This window comes from Cygnus atratus, chromosome 15 (assembly GCF_013377495.2).
Source record: "Cygnus atratus isolate AKBS03 ecotype Queensland, Australia chromosome 15, CAtr_DNAZoo_HiC_assembly, whole genome shotgun sequence".
Lineage (NCBI taxonomy): Eukaryota > Metazoa > Chordata > Aves > Anseriformes > Anatidae > Cygnus > Cygnus atratus.
Genome location: NC_066376.1, coordinates 8,297,354 through 8,313,419, shown reverse-complemented (window position 1 = coordinate 8,313,419; position 16,066 = coordinate 8,297,354). Strand labels below are relative to the sequence as shown.

The 16,066-nt window shown below is 36.8% G+C and overlaps 1 protein-coding gene across 1 annotated transcript in view; it reads right to left on the bottom strand.

The window, feature by feature from the left end:
- Positions 1 to 16,066, bottom strand: part of DNAH3 (dynein axonemal heavy chain 3) — a 62,903-nt gene that overhangs the window by 6,575 nt on the left and 40,262 nt on the right. Inside the window, exons 41-56 of the mRNA XM_035548803.2 lie at positions 15,517 to 15,753; positions 15,046 to 15,149; positions 13,854 to 14,148; positions 13,211 to 13,390; positions 12,036 to 12,159; positions 11,788 to 11,944; positions 10,732 to 10,875; positions 9,416 to 10,082; positions 9,123 to 9,288; positions 8,568 to 8,784; positions 7,460 to 7,642; positions 6,382 to 6,580; positions 3,362 to 5,503; positions 1,877 to 2,102; positions 1,283 to 1,527; positions 301 to 417 (exon numbers count right to left, since the gene is read on the bottom strand). Coding sequence (XP_035404696.1) covers positions 301 to 417; positions 1,283 to 1,527; positions 1,877 to 2,102; positions 3,362 to 5,503; positions 6,382 to 6,580; positions 7,460 to 7,642; positions 8,568 to 8,784; positions 9,123 to 9,288; positions 9,416 to 10,082; positions 10,732 to 10,875; positions 11,788 to 11,944; positions 12,036 to 12,159; positions 13,211 to 13,390; positions 13,854 to 14,148; positions 15,046 to 15,149; positions 15,517 to 15,753 — 5,403 coding nt within the window. The remainder of the gene's footprint in view (positions 1 to 300; positions 418 to 1,282; positions 1,528 to 1,876; positions 2,103 to 3,361; positions 5,504 to 6,381; positions 6,581 to 7,459; positions 7,643 to 8,567; positions 8,785 to 9,122; positions 9,289 to 9,415; positions 10,083 to 10,731; positions 10,876 to 11,787; positions 11,945 to 12,035; positions 12,160 to 13,210; positions 13,391 to 13,853; positions 14,149 to 15,045; positions 15,150 to 15,516; positions 15,754 to 16,066) is intronic.

The following is a 16,066-nucleotide window of genomic DNA, read 5'->3' as shown; positions in this document are numbered from 1 at the left end:
CTGTGTCAGGATCTGACATATTGATCAGCTAAGGTGAAGCAGAGGCCACTGATGGTTTTTTTAACATATATGAAACAAAGACAAGGAGGTTTGCTGGACCATTAGTAAGTCTTCTAGCTATATATAAGCCAAGACAGCAATCAAATCTGAGGGTTTGGGATCCAACTTGTCGTTATGTGGAAGACCAAGAAAGTAAACTTGAATGGAATCTACTACATTTGTCAAGCACTCAGTGTATCGCTGGACCAACTGAAAGTGCCTAGCAAACTCAATATATGTTAGAGGGTGCAACACCTATACCTGTTAGATACGTCAGAGCTTCGAAAGGGATCTCTTCATATTCATTCAGAAACATCTGGATCTGTCGCATACTGATTCTAAGGTCAGATTCGTTGAACTCGTACGGAATATTCCAACCTGTTCAATTCAGGAAAGATGTACAGAGTAAATGGTGCACTGTGCTGATAACCATGCTCAGGAAATGATGGTATTGGTATTACACTAATACTACAGAGCTGAAGATCACAGCTGCCAGATAACACCAAGATGAAGCCCTGGCATTTACCAGGCTGTTTATTGTACAACTGAGAAATATGACTCCACAACAGTATTGTATCCTAAGGCATTATAACCATCAGTCTATGCAATTAAAACATCAGCATAGATATTTGGCATCGCTCACTCCTGAAACACTGTGTTTTACCTGAAGTAGAGCACAGACCTACTCGGTACTTTCAGCTAATCTTTTGCTATCTGGAGATAAACTTACTGATATATAACTTATCTTTTCGGTTGTGTTATTAACAACACATAGCAGCCACAAAACTTTGATTTTATACCAAGTAAACATATGCACTAGCTTTGCTAAAAAAAGTACACACAAAGGCACTACTGAAGATGATATGTCTTTAAAGATGAAAATTTAAAATAGAACTGGATTTGATAAATTACTGTAGTTAGTGATCATCACAGTATTAAATTAATAATAATTTAGTAAGCTATAATTTAATGCAAATACTGTATGATATATTTCCTTGGAAAACTGATGCTTTCTAATCCTCCCTCCCAAGGGTATCACTTTTAGTAGCTCCAAGAGTAGCTTTGCCTGAACAAGAATCCCTGTAAAATAGCAGCTTTTGAACTTCATTATGTTCTTCACAATACAGATTGCGCTCCTGCAATGCTGCTAACAACAACATTGCTTTTTACAGAGGGTTTCCAATAATACATTTCAAAACTACTGATCTTTTTGAAACAATATGCAAAATAATCTAAACCTTACCCAATGGGCCAAAGTTTCTCCTTTCCTGCACAATAGCATGAAAAAAACACAGACCAAACAACATTTTTTGCCATATTTCTGGCTTTTGGCAACTGTTAAAGAATGCAGGGTCAGAGATGGGGTCATTAAGGTATGATCGAAGAAGATTCGCTCTAACCCCTTTCGGCGGTTCATTTGTCATTTTGATGCCATTCTGGAGGATACTAACAGGAAACTTTTCTGATGGATAACTGGTTAACCACAATCTGCAAAGAATTTTAAAAAAGCATATTATCAAAAAATCATTGATATTGACAAGTCCTCAGTATTGATTTGCAGAAGACTAAGTTTGTTGTGTTTTTTTTTTTTGTTTGTTTGTTTTACTTCTTTAACTATGATGATAACATCTAAATTTGTTCTAAAATGCAAGCATAAAGGAGATTATATTAAACAGGTAGAAAAGATGACATTCCGATTAGGTATCTTTATTTTATTATTATACATTAATATGAATCTTATAAGTAGTTATTCATAAAAATTAAATTTCATTTGTTTTTACTAGTGTGTTCAGCAAACAAGAAATACATAAAAAGAGCAAAATATTAAAACTCCTACCTGAATTTGTCATTGGTATTCTCTGGCACTATAACTTCCTCACAGATTTTTTCCAAAGCAGGCATCCAGCTGGTTGCAAGATGGCAGTTCTGTAACACTACCCAGGTTCCATCAGTAATAGCCTGAGAAATCATTTTTGCTGCTATTGGGCCCTGTCCCTGTCCAAGTGAAATAGTCTGAATGCTTGTACCTCCCATGCCAACATCATCAGCAAATTTTAGCAAACCTATGATGGCAAGTTTCACAAGTGCAAAGAAAGACAAAATCTGTTAGAAAGTAGATCCATATTACATTCATCATTTTCAAAATGGAAAAAGTAATTGAAGGTGTAAAAGTCAATAGATATTTTACTTAAATGAAAAAACAAAACAAAACAAACAACAACACCTCAACAACCTACAAGTAGTATCGAACGCTGTATCAGTCCTGTGTTTTTGAGGCACATGCTAAAATTTAGATGTACAAAGTAATAATAAAACACAACAAAATAATAATAAAAAATAGCCCTGTTAAATGCCTGCCCTTTTCTTCAGCCCTGAGTGCTCAGTTCCAGCCTGTGCTAATCATGTCTACTCTCTCTGTTTCTTTTATAGGATTGAGCTTGAACCAAATCACTAGATCTTCAATACTTACAGGGGGCTTATAGAAAAGATGGAGAGCAACTATTTGCTTGGGCAGACAATGACAGGACAAGGAAGAATGGTTTTAAACTAAAAGAGGTGAGATTTAGATTAGAGGTTAAGAAGAAATTCTTCACTCAGAGGGCAGTAAGGCACTGGCACAGGCTGCCCAGAGAAGCTGCGGATGCCCCATCCGTGGAGGTGTTCAAGGCCAGGTTGGATGAGGCCCTGGGCAACCTGATCTAGTGGGTGGCAGCAGGGTGGAACTGCATGGGCTTCAAGGTCCCTTCCAACTCAAGCTGTCCTATAATTCTATTATCTGGCTTGAAAGTAATCCTACTGCTTTACTATCAAAGCCAGTACCTCCTGGAAATACTTCCTTACAGCACAGATCCATATTACAATCGTTTTGGCAGAAAAACAGGTTTAAAAATAATCTGGGTGGTTATTTTTTAAAGGACATTTAACAGATGTGCTTTTCATTGTGGCCATATGCACCATTTAATTAGTAACAGGGGAGGAAACTTTCTGAGGAAGGGGTTGTTACAAAGACTGGAGCAACTCCCAGACACTCACTGGAGGAATTGTAATATAAGCATAAATTATAAACTGGTCTGGATGTTAAAAATATCCGGACCTCTGAATTGCTGCTCACAGATCCATATATTTCATCACCACTTCATGCATTCCACCCTCTAGCAATTTTTGTGTCATTTGCAGATGCAAATGCTTGCTATTCTGTCATTGCTGTGTTGTGCTTTAAAGACGCTTTAAAGACACTTTAAAGATCAGGTGAAGGGGCTGTCATTTAATGAGGGAATGTCATTTAATGAGAGAAAAAAGGGATTTTAAGTATCAATCTCACCTGCCATAGGATCAGCACCTGGTGATAACACAAAAATCAAAGGAGCACAACAATTGGAATCATTGTAACTTCTTCCAAGATCAAAAGTAGGTGGTTCAATAAATGTTCTTCCCATATTTTCTACAATGAACTCCTGCACTGCTGGAACAATTTTGTCAGGTCTCAAACATCTGAGAATAACTATGCGATCTAACCCCATTAACATACTCCATGCATCTGGGAATTTTTCTTCATGGGGTCTTACAGAGTCATATATTAGTTTCCACTTTGAAAAATTTTCCCTTACATGTTCCATTAGTCCCTTAAGGTTTGTCAGAGAAGATGCACGTACAAGCTCAGCCCACGATTTGTCAGATAGCCAATCTGGAGCTGGATTGGGATGAGGATTATCAAGAGCAACACCTCCTGTCAGTAGGAAACGCCAAACTTCATCATCTATTTGGTCTTTTCCCTTCATAATGCCTACTGTCAGAAGGAGGGAGAATAACAGTTTATCCTTCTCAAACAGTGAACGACAGACATTATTATAGATGCTTACTGTGAAATGCTCAATTATATTTTTAATTCTCTCTTCTAGATCTTCACTCTTTTGGCTTTTAGCAATGGATTGAACATACAAGTTAATGAACCAAATCAATGAATACTGGTACATAGGTTCAATGTTTGCCAGATCAGAGATGCAGAAGAAGACAACAGCTGAATGAACAGCAACTGGTTTATACCCTACTCGAGTAGAATCTATTTGCATTTCAGTTGCAGAAGCAATTTTTTGCTTTTCAGAAATTTCTTCAGATAACTCTTTGGATGAAGACAAAATATTAATTGCTGTTTCATCTTCTAAAATATTTCCTTCTGACTTGGAAAGGACCTCCAGGATTTTATCTTCTATTTCCTTTAATTGTTTCTTGTTGGCTGCACTTTCTACAATCAGTTCATTTTTCTTTTCTTCTAGTTCAGGCTTTTCCTTTGCAGCTACAATTCCAAGAAGTTGGTCCTGAAGACCCAAAGGTGTAATCATGAAGTTGAGTAGACAAACTTTCACAGCCAATTCAGGAAGATAATGAGGATTTCTTAAGCGGGTTGTTATGTAAAACCTGAAATCTTTTGAATATTCAATTATATTTTCCCCTAATTTCATGTATTCTACTCCTTGTTGTTTGAATGTTAGCTTTAATAAAATGGGTTCTATGAAGGCATCTAATTCTTCACCAATATTTTCCAGCAAGACTGGTGTTCCAAGCTGAATAGCATTTTCTAATGTCCTAACATAATGTGTGTCAGATAATTTGATAACTGACAGCCTATTAGTTTTCTCCATATTTTTTACCCACTTGTTAGCTTGCCTTTGAGGATCTATCATTAAAGACCATCTTCTTGAGTTGGAAACAATTATGCCATTATCAATGGAAAAAGAATCAATTGGCAATCCAGCAATCTGCCATGCGCGGATTTTGACTGGATCCCCCAACGTATTACTTAAGGTAAAATCACTGGAGCAAGGTATGTTCTTTTTATTGCACAGAACCTGCCATTGCTTTTGACATTGTAGACGGTAATCTACAGTAAAGGCTCCCAAATAAGCCACAGTTCCTGATGATAGCAACACATCTCCTGTAAGGTCTATGTACCGGATTCTTAATAATCGTGCAGCTTCTGTCCACCTGTCTTTCTCTCCACCAAGACCGCTAATTAGTTGTTCAGCTCTCACAAGCTTTTTTGAGCAGAGTTCAATATTATTTTCTAATTCTCTCTTCCGGTCATTCATGTTTTCAAAGTCATCATTCAAAGCTTGGAGGCGATCAACTACCTCCCTAAGTTCTGCTTGCTTCGTTTTTAGCTTCTGCATTTGAACATCCAGTAACTCTTCTGCAGTTCTCAAACGTTCACGTTTTGGAGCAACCACTTTTGCAACACGGTCATATACCTCCATGGCTCGCACCCACTTGCATAGTCCTTCACAAGCTGATGATACATTTTTTATGACAGCTGGCTGAAAATCTGGATGATTGATAAACCTCTCTCTAATTCTCTTCATTATAGCAGGAGGAATATTATCCTTGTCATATGCCTTCAAGCTCTCAAGGAATTTCAGATCTCCAAGAATTTTTCTAGAGGGCCCCCAGTAGTCTTCTATCATTTTACCTATATTACACATAATATTAAAATCAGGCTCAAGTCATGCATGTTCAAAGTGAAAAAAATACGTGAAACATAACATGAAGAATTAACATCATGATTTTGCAACAGAATTTTACTATGCTACTAGTATTAACTAGTTTGGGAAAATCCTCCCCTAAAGAAATTCAGACAGGAACTTCAGCATCACTAACCTATGTCATATTTATTAATTACATAATAATTCTACATCAACAAAGGAAACAAATTATTATACAATCTCTCTTATCACATATGCAAAAGTGTTATTTCCTAATCTAAGTGAGACAGTTTTGGAGGAAAGACAAATTTACAGAATTCTTATTTTCTGTTATTAAGGGTTGAATTGTGGGGGCATAAGGCAAAGAGAAGTGAAAGAAAAGAGTCTCTTTCTTTTCCTACCTCATAAATCCTGTACAATCTCACAATAATAACATAACCCACAACAAAAGGGTTTGTTAGAGTAACTACCTATGGCAGGGGGACAGCTAGAATTCTGTCTCCCAGTATATTTGATAGCATTTAGTAGCAGGACTTAGAGTGGAAAACACAGATGAATGGTGCACCTCCAGCTCCCAGAGCTCCTCAAGGCAACGTCAACCTCAAAACTGGATCAAAGCAAGTTGAAGATGTGACTTTGCACCCAGTGGGACCATATCTACAAGGCTTATGCAACAGTCAAGCAAGTACAGTATTTGACAACAGTAAAAGAAGTTCTTAGCTATTCAGTGTAGCTTTACGTCATTGCTAACAGAAACGCACTTTTTGTGCGCATGGCTGCATTGGCACTAAAAGCACTTCACTAGTCCAACACTGCAGTACCTCAACCATTTGTAGGGCAAGGATAAGAAATATCACGTAATTACCACTGCCACCTGGGTCAGGCTTTCTCTCTGGTTTAGTTCCCTTCATGACACAGATACTCTCCATGATGAGCTTAACAGGACCAGGTGGATTCTGCATGGATTTCACAAGAGAAATGTCTGAAGGATTCAGGGTATCAAGAGCTGCAAGTGCTGCCTCCAAAGCTGGCATGGCCTCAGCAAGGTCTCCTTCACATTCATCCTGTTAAGACATTGGGGAGATGCCTGTAACCCTTCACACAATACCATGTCTGCAATCTGATTGTCCGTCTCCAATACGGTCTCAGAGAATGTTATCTGCCTGCAAGTACCTAATAAAAAGGAGTCTTCACAAGATCGTGTTTCTTAAAGAGACAACTACTTTCATAATTTGTCTGAGCAGTTTAAACAGGGAAGATTTGTAGAGAAATTAATAACTTTCATAAGCTCAACTCATAGCTGAGAAAGCCAGACAAACTTTCAAGCTCATAGTCTCTCTGGTCTGACAAAAAGAATTAAAATACAGGTTAGATACAACTGTTCTTAGTTAAATCTTAGAATGCTGATCAGGTAGAAAATACATACCATGTAGCTTAAATTCTTTATCATGTACCCAGATCTCAGTAATTATCTATCTATCACTGGCATTTCCAACCAGTTACAAAATATATTGAGGAATCCCACATCTTCCCACAGGAAATTCTGTGCTACAGACATCTGGTTATGGCAATATCTCTTCGGTTATGCCTAAGAGGGCTCTGTGCAGTGCTATGCCAAGTTAGCTCAGCTAACTCTAAACAAACCATATCTGGGCCTGGAAACCATCTAAACTCATTACTCAATCTGTTGAGAAGCAGAATATGTTAGTACAGAAATGAAAGCTATTTGGCTTTTGGGGTATGAACTAGTAAGGAAAGCTATGCAGTACTGTGAGATACAATCATACACTAAGCAGCCAAAATTTACCTTGTATATATTAGGATCATCTCATTCATCATCTCTTGCAACTTTGTTACTTTAAGAGTTTGGATCATCCCATTAACACATCATGACAACTCAAATTTACTTGGAAAGATGCTAGAACCCACCACTTACACACTACCTTAATAGCTTTAGCAACAGCTGCTGCTTCATTAGCCTCTTTTTCATCTGCTGACACAAGCTCCTTCTTTGCATCTACTTCAATTGTTTCCTTTTCGATCTGGATCATCATTTTTTCTGTTTCTGCAGAAGTCTGAATCAGTTCAGGCTGAAGGGCAGTCAATTCTTTCTGCATCTCTGAAACCTGATGAATATAACAGGAAATCAAGAAGAAATCTTTATGAACATCTGCATGCATTTCACGTCTTTCTGTCTTAGGAAGAAAGATCAGAAGACACTATGTTAAATACAATCTAAAAAGGGACATTAGATCTTAAATAATTATTAAAATACTCCTCTGGCCTGTTTCTACTAGGGCTATTTTATTTAACTGAATAAAATTTTTAAAGAGGGTTTTTAAATCATCATCATGTAATATGCTTCCTTTCTTACGAACCACCGAAGTTCACCACTGATCAATCATATTTTTTTTTCTTCACAGGCAGTTTCAGTTTATAGAACCCCAAATAATCCTTTATTACACAGGTGGAATATAAAATCCAAAAGAAACTAGGATTGAAACAGAATTAGTGACAGCAGCAGCTACAAACTGAATGTTCTTTATCAGGCAAGTGCCTGGAAGCCCCCTTACTTTACATCTTGGAAAGATCAGTCCTTGGATCAGATGGGTTGAAGAGGGGACTGTTTACATTGAACCTGATCAATTTTCTACTGGGATTCTACTCAGGAATCAATGTTGTTAATGTCTTACAATATTCTTCATCTTCTTCCCTATTTTATAAAAGGTAATAACTACTAGGATGCCAAGGCATGAATTCTAGATATGAAGTTTTGAGAAAATAATGAAATCTGTAAGGTTTTTCCCTTTGACATTCAACGAGTACCATCAGCTTCATGTAGCTTTGTATTAAGTGATATAATCTGAAGTTTAAATGACTAAGCAGTAGTCTAACTTCATGATGGCTTTCTGTAGAAAATTATCAACAGCATCATGAATATAGTGAAGAGGGAATTTAACTTTTTTTTTTTTTAAGTTTTAATCATCTTATACAGATCTCACACTAAAATATGCATATGCCATATATTTAGTGTTTTCATCTGAAACTTACTTGTGAAGACGCAAAGTCAAGTTTTTGAAGTCCCATAAGATAGCGATTTCTCATCATGTCAACTTCTTGCCTTTTGCTATTCAGCAGAGTCTTAAAGGTAAGAATCAATTCCAGGTATGAAGTTGGTGTTACATAGTTGTGTCTTCGCAGTGTACTGTAATAGTTGATGGAGAGCGCTCTCACACTTTCTTGGAAATATTTGCACATGGATACAACCCTGGAGAAATTTTTTCTTGTTAATACATAAATATAATCTGTTTTTACATTAATTATGAGGAAATTACTCTAAGCCTATGAAATTATATCAGTGTTAGTGAAGGCAGAATTGTTAATCCCCATTATATGAAATATTTTAGACTCCTTACAAAGAATGTTCTGACTTTCAGAAACGTCAGATACATATATCTAGGTATCTTTGTCCTCCACTGAAATCACAGAATTGGTTTAGCTTGGCCAACCTATAGGGACAATTTCCTGGTCATTTATGCTTAATAAGGGGGAGGTATGCTTCATATGTTTCTTGATAGATAAACTCATAGATAGATAAACTCATACTCTTTTCTAATGTCATCTTCAAGTTCAACATCCTCTAAAAACTTGTTAGCAACCATTTCCAAAGCATCTGTAGGCCAGGTTTGGAACCAATCAATGGTGCAACAGTTTATCAGTGAAGGGAACATCCGTAATCGATTCCGAAATGCATCACCGATAGGGCTCATTGCTAGATTAAAACAAAAACAAAAACAAAAAACACAAAAAAACAGAACCACACGATTGTTAACCAAGTTTGTCCACAGTTAGGAAGCAGAAAAAAAAACATTCCAAGAAATAATACATTATATACAGACCTAAGACAATATGCAAATTTTTCTTCACCCTTTCAATAAAGAAATTGTACATAGCAAGAGGAGTAGCTTCGATTTTCCTGTTCTCTGTCCTTGCTGCACTTTGCATTTTCTCTACAATTTCAGCTTTCTCATCAGCTGCAAAGATATTAGGCACATCACCAGTATTTAAAAGCATGTTGATGTCTTCTACAAATGCTTCATCCTTTATTTGATTATCACAGAACAAAAAGGACATGTCCTTGTTACCAACACCAGCTTTCAGCATCACTTGTTTGATATCTTCTTTCCATTCGTTGATTCCATAGGACTTTGTAATTTCAATTTGAAAGAGTTCAAAGCTACTCATGTAGGTGGCTAGCTTGGTAGCACTTTGTCGGCCACTTCCACCAATCCCCACCAACAACAGATGTCCGTTATCCTGTTTCAATACCCTGCATATCCTTGAGATATGCTCAATAGCAAACTTGAACATGACTAAGGACATTGGTGCTCTGCTGATATTGTTGTATTCCTCCAGGTAGTATTCCATCACAGTTGTCAGTTGCTTCAAGTCTGTAATTTCATCATACACTTTTACATTACTGTCCGGCTTCAAATAGTCTCCAAAGAAGAGGCTGCGAATATTATCATCAGAGACCTTGCCAGTAGGTGAGAGATGACTCAATACCTAAAGAAAAGACAAGAATCAACAGATAATTCAGACTATTGTAGAATATTTTTCTTAAAGCCTTTATCATTCTTATCCACCTAATAATAATACTGTGGGAAGCACTGTTTTCCAGCTATTCTAGTTATTACCTTAGTTTGGAAGAAAAAAAAGAAAACAGGAAAGAAAAGGAGAGGCGGAAATGTGGGGGAAAGGTGAGGAAAGGGAAGGGAGGAACCACCTAAATGCGGTAATATGCTATGGGCTGACATGCAAGTTTCCACCATGCATATCTCACAGACTGATTTTGCTGTCACATACAGGACAAGTTCCCAAAAGCTTTCTCAGAAATGTACCCGCTACTCCCAGTGGCTCATTCAAATGTATGTTAAGCAAGAGCACAAATATACAGTGTAAGACAGTTATTCCAGATAGTCGTCTGTACCAATGCAGAATCCTTTTGAAGTTAGTAATCGTGCAGATATAATTTTATTAATTTGCAGAAGAATATGTATAATACATAATACAAATATAAGACCATCCAAACTCTTATAAATGCAATGATAGAAATCATACAAAATGTGTCCAATACTAATGCAATCTCAACGTTGATATATTTTCAGAAATATTTAAGTCTCATTCTTAGGCCCAGCACATTACTGAAAAATACCTTATCAAGGCTCTGCTTGAAGCTATTTGATGTCGTCTCTTCTACCATATGAAAGAATACCTTCCTGTCCTCTTCATCAACGAAGCGATCATAGAAAACTCGGTATATCTCATGAATCCAAAGTCTGATCAGTTTATCCTCATCCTGAAAATATAAATACAAGAATACATATAAACATAGTTTGGGCAGGATTTGTCTGAAAACAGGAGGACAGAAATCTTCATCTGCAACCTGATATATCTTGTACTAATCTTGGTGGGAATCTTTCAATTTCAAGTTATTCGGTGCACGGCTCAGCATCTGCTAACTTAACTGGCATCTTCACCTAGTGACTATCTTACCCTTCCTGCCAATACAATCTGGGACTGTTATGTCAATGCATTTTCCTTTCCTGTATCAAATCTCCCCAACTTTTCTACATAAAGTAAAGAATAAAACTTGCTAAGACAAGGGCTCTAACCCTACCCCACTCAAACTCTGTTGCCGGCCAAGATGCACTCTGAATAGACATTTAAATCTGTTCCTGTACCAAAACATTCCCTCAGTAGAAACAGAACTTTTAATATTCCTATAAGATGAAGTTTTACTGAAAATGAAGGGAAAAAAAGTCAAAGGATGAAAATTCTACACATCTGCCAGTATTCAATTGTAGTATGTTACAACAGCCAATTTCTGAGTTAAATTGACTTGCTCACTGATGAGCTCACCATTTGTAAAACAGATACTGAGTCTCTTCCCACATTTGTTTCTTGAGTACGTGTACTTTTTTAGTACAAGCGACTTGATGTACAGGCCTTAAGAGTTGGACCTTGGACCTCTGGGCACAATTATAATACATGTAAAGAACATTAACAAATGTAACAGCTGTTTCCCCTCAGTCAGAGATGGACAGAAAATACAGAGCAAGGTATTCAAGTGCTATCCTGACTTACAACCTTGTAAATCAATTGAAATCGTAGTTCATGTATTCTGAGACATTTGCTTACTAATATTACACCAGTAATTTGATTTTCCCATTCCTCTTTCTTACAGCAACATAACTAAACTACAGCTTACTTGCACATGAGTGTGTGGACAGAGCAGCACTCCTTTAATAACCCGGGAAAAATCTCGTAGATTAAACACATAATGAGATTTTGAAGGAGTTGGGAGAAAATTTTCAAGTGCCATTTTATAAATCACCATTGTTGCTTGGACCATTACCTTACCCAGTCTGAAGAGGGAAAAGAGATACAATATAAGAACTGCAGAGAAACTGAAGGAGAAAAGATGAAAAAAGTATTACAGGAAATATATCACATCACCTTAGAAACACTGACTCAAAGCCTTTGCTAAAGTGCCAATCAGCAACTGCAGTAAAAATCTTGGTTAATATGTTGTCATCAAAAGAACAAATAGATACAATATTCAAGTGCCGTATGAAGCGTCCTGAAATACACAGAAAAAGATGTATAACAATCTAGCAACATCCAAGCACTTTTCCACCTTTCACCTAGCATTTGTCTAGGACTGACTTTCGCAAGAGATGGACTCAAAGAATGTTTGAATCTGGCTCCAGCTCTGCAATTGTTTGTGGTAAATTTCTGCCCCAGCAGTGATGCAAAAGCAATATCAACTGGTTTATATTTAATGTCAGTATTTCTCTTAAAATGACTGTTTTTAATATGAAAAACTTGATTTTTCATTACGACAGGGACACTATTACCCAAATTTAAATTTCAGCTCACATTAGCCCTGACAATCATGTAAAACTTACAAAAAGTAAAGGTACAGTAAAACTTTACAAAAGCAACTCACCTTGTTCTCAGCCTTCATCTAAAAATATTCAGTCTATACACTAGTAAATTTTACAAATTTAGCTGTATCAGAATAGTTATTTTAATAATGCCTTCTCAGAGCACATACAGTTATACCCGTACTAGAGTGTTAATATGAAGCATAAATGATTGTAATGATGCAGCTGTAGCTACATTAAGGCTTTTACTGACACAACTTTTTCATCAGAAAATATAACTTCCCTTATGGTAATATGACACGAATCACAGATTTGTAGACAACATGCTTGTAAATAAATGCAGACAGCCTATCTTAGCAGCAGGAGATAGGATTTTGGATGAGAATTGATAGTGTAGCCAGAGAGACGTGGCAAAAATATGTGCTCTCTTCCCTTTCCAAAGAATAGAAAGTGGAAAAAGTGTCTGTTTCTCAAAGTTTAACATAACTTTCATCATTTGTTTCCTAATGTTGATTAAATTCCCCCTGAAAAGGTATACATTTGAGTATACATACTTCTTTTTGGAGCGATCCAGACAGTGAGTGTACCTGTAAGGTTTACAAGTGATAGATAAATGGAGAATCTGTCATCAGCAAAATCATATGTGCCTCATAACTTCCGTCAATTAAATAACTACTTGCCACAGTGACTCATTTTTCTCTCGTGCTCATATAGACTTTTCACTATATTTTATAGATTTCCTACCTGTGATATCATTCCTGCCTCCCCCAGGTGGACCCATAGCTGAAAGAAGCAGCACATCTACGATATTAATCTTGGATGTATCTTTCTTGTCATACCAGTGACCATGATCAATCCATTGTCTGAGAAGCTCAATAGGTGGCTGGGCTCCATACACTTCCTTTGCTGGCATGTTTAGGTCATCTACGGAAAACAGAGGTACTGAGGAAAAAAATCCTGAATGTTTAGGAATCATATCTTTTTTATTTGCAAAGCTAAGAAGGAGATAAAAAAAAATGAAATAGAGGTAGAAAAAGGTTCTATCTTGTTATTCTTACTTTGCATTAAAACAATAATCAAATGACATTATATTTGCAGACATGCTTAAAAATCAGGGGTTAATTTAGTGTGGCTGGTGATTTGGTTTTATTTTGTTTTGTGTCACACTGCAACACGTTTAAAATGAGTCAATTCACTAATCTGAAGACAAGTGTCACTTCAACAGTTAGAAACCTTTCAGCAGGGGGCAGTGCTAATCCTTCCTTGGATGCCTGAAAAGATAACAAAAACCACTGAGGCAAATCAAAATTACTAATCTCAGTGGATCACTTCCTTTGCCTAAAAACAGAATTTGAACGATATAAAAACATGAAAAAAATGGTCTTACCCACAAATATTAAAGCTTTTTTCCCTGGAGGAGGCCCAAATAATCCTTTTCTTCTTCTGTCCAGCTTGGACATAATAATGTCCTGGGTTTGGTTAGCAGAGGTTCTTGCAGAGAAGTTGATGAAGCTTGGGATGTATTTTTCCTTTGGAAGTTGTAGTAGAAAATTGTTTGTTATAGCTGATTTTCCAGTGCCAGTGGGACCCACAACAAGCAAAGGGACGTTATGTTCCACATATGTTTTAAGAAAGAACACTTGTCTGGCAGTTTCCGTTGTTGGAATGATCAGCTCAGACACCTGTTACATAGGAAAGTAAAACAGCACATGAAAATCAAACATCTAACATTACAACCTACATGAATATTTTTATGTACCTACAGGAAGCCTGTAGCACAAATGTATGCTGATGAAATTCTTTTCTCTGAAAATCTACGTTATAATGAGGTTCTGGTATATAGCATAGATGGCACCACTTCTTCAGTGTTTATACATTAAATAGCACAACTGGTATTTACCTGTATTATGGTTCATAGACACTATATAAAGCCTGGAAGGAGAACTGCATGGCTAAGCATGGCTCAATTCTGTCCCCCTGTTGTACAAAGGGAAAGGCATAGAGCTTTGAGAATTTCTTTCTCTTCCCCATCTTCCAATTTCATTAATGTGCACTGTGTGCTAGTCATCAAGAAAAGATTTTAGACAGCAAAATAAAATGTAATCTTACATTTCTCATGTATTTAATAGAAAATAAAATTGCAAGTACAATGGGATGAAAAGCTGAACAAACATTATGTAAGTTACTTTGAAATGACACCTGCAGAATAAGTACTTCATATAGATAGATCTCTGCTGTGCTACACTTCCCTTGAGTTCACAGATGCCATCAAAATGCAAGTCCCACTCTGTGAAAATAAAGAGTATCCAGGACTCTCAGTACTGCCCACCATATCCCAAACAAGTAGTATAGGTTTTTGCTTGGTTTCTCTAATTAATGCATACTGTATCATGATATCAGTCATACCAGAACTAAGATATAAAGGTGAAAAGGGGCCTACAGACATTAATGAAATGTTGCTGTTGAAACATTAAACAGCCTAATATAATAGAATCAGAGTTAGAAAAGGTAGTTGATTTAAACCTCTAAATCATTTAGCGAAATAATAATTTTCTATAAAGATAGATATCAATGTAAACCTTAGCGCTTGGGGAGATAACTTGTTCCTCTTTTGTGACATAATCTGTCCACAGGTTCCATTGCCCACTGCCGTGCTTGTAAAAGTAAAAGTCATAAACAGTCCCTGTTAATTAAAAACAGAACATATGAAAACCATCTGATTAAAGAATAAAAATAAGTTTCTATAATTTTAGTGTGAGATGTCCAACACTGTGAAATAAAGAAGGCCTTTTTTTTCATGAGACACCCTCCTCCCCCCACTGCCATTATCATCACAAAATTATTTTAGGTCAAATTCAGCTACATTGTTTGAGTACATGAGGCATATGCTACACCTGGTTAAAAGGACACCCAACTGTGCAGCCTATGGCTTGGCAGATGGTGGCTCTGCCGCAGACTTAATATCTGACAGGCACTCTATTCTCCCTTAAAGTGCTGAGTCTTCTTATTGCTTTATAAAAAGCCAGGCAAGTACAGTTATGAAGAAGCACCTTTTTCTGGGAAGATATTGTTTCTGGTAAGCTTCACATTTTTAGGGCATGGGTTTCCATCATCCTGTCCCATTAGCAAGTTGCGGTAAAACAAATCAAATTTCTTCCTGCTGTCTGCATCAATGGTCCCACCAATTGTCCAAACCAATGCAAAAAGGAGGAGCCCCTGCAGCCACAAGGTGATCTGCTGACTAGACATGCTTTCCTTCCCCTCTTCCTCAGGTTGCTTTATTTCATCTAAAACACAAATTTTAGTTAAATGCCAGTAACAACCATAAGTCCCAATCCAAAACACATCTTTGCAAAAGTATTCTGAGACAAACTTAGAGCATTGTCTTCAGTGGAAGAAAAACAATGTAGATAGTAAGGCCCTTGTCTGTGTAAAATACTAGTTACAAATAAAAATAAATGAGAAGCATTTACAAATTGTCTGGTTTTTTTGTTGTTGTTGTTGGGTTTTTTCTTCAAACGCTAGCAAACTGCAAACAAAACACATGGAATACACTCAAAAGTCACGTTCAGTTTTGTAATAACACCAGTGTCCCAGTGT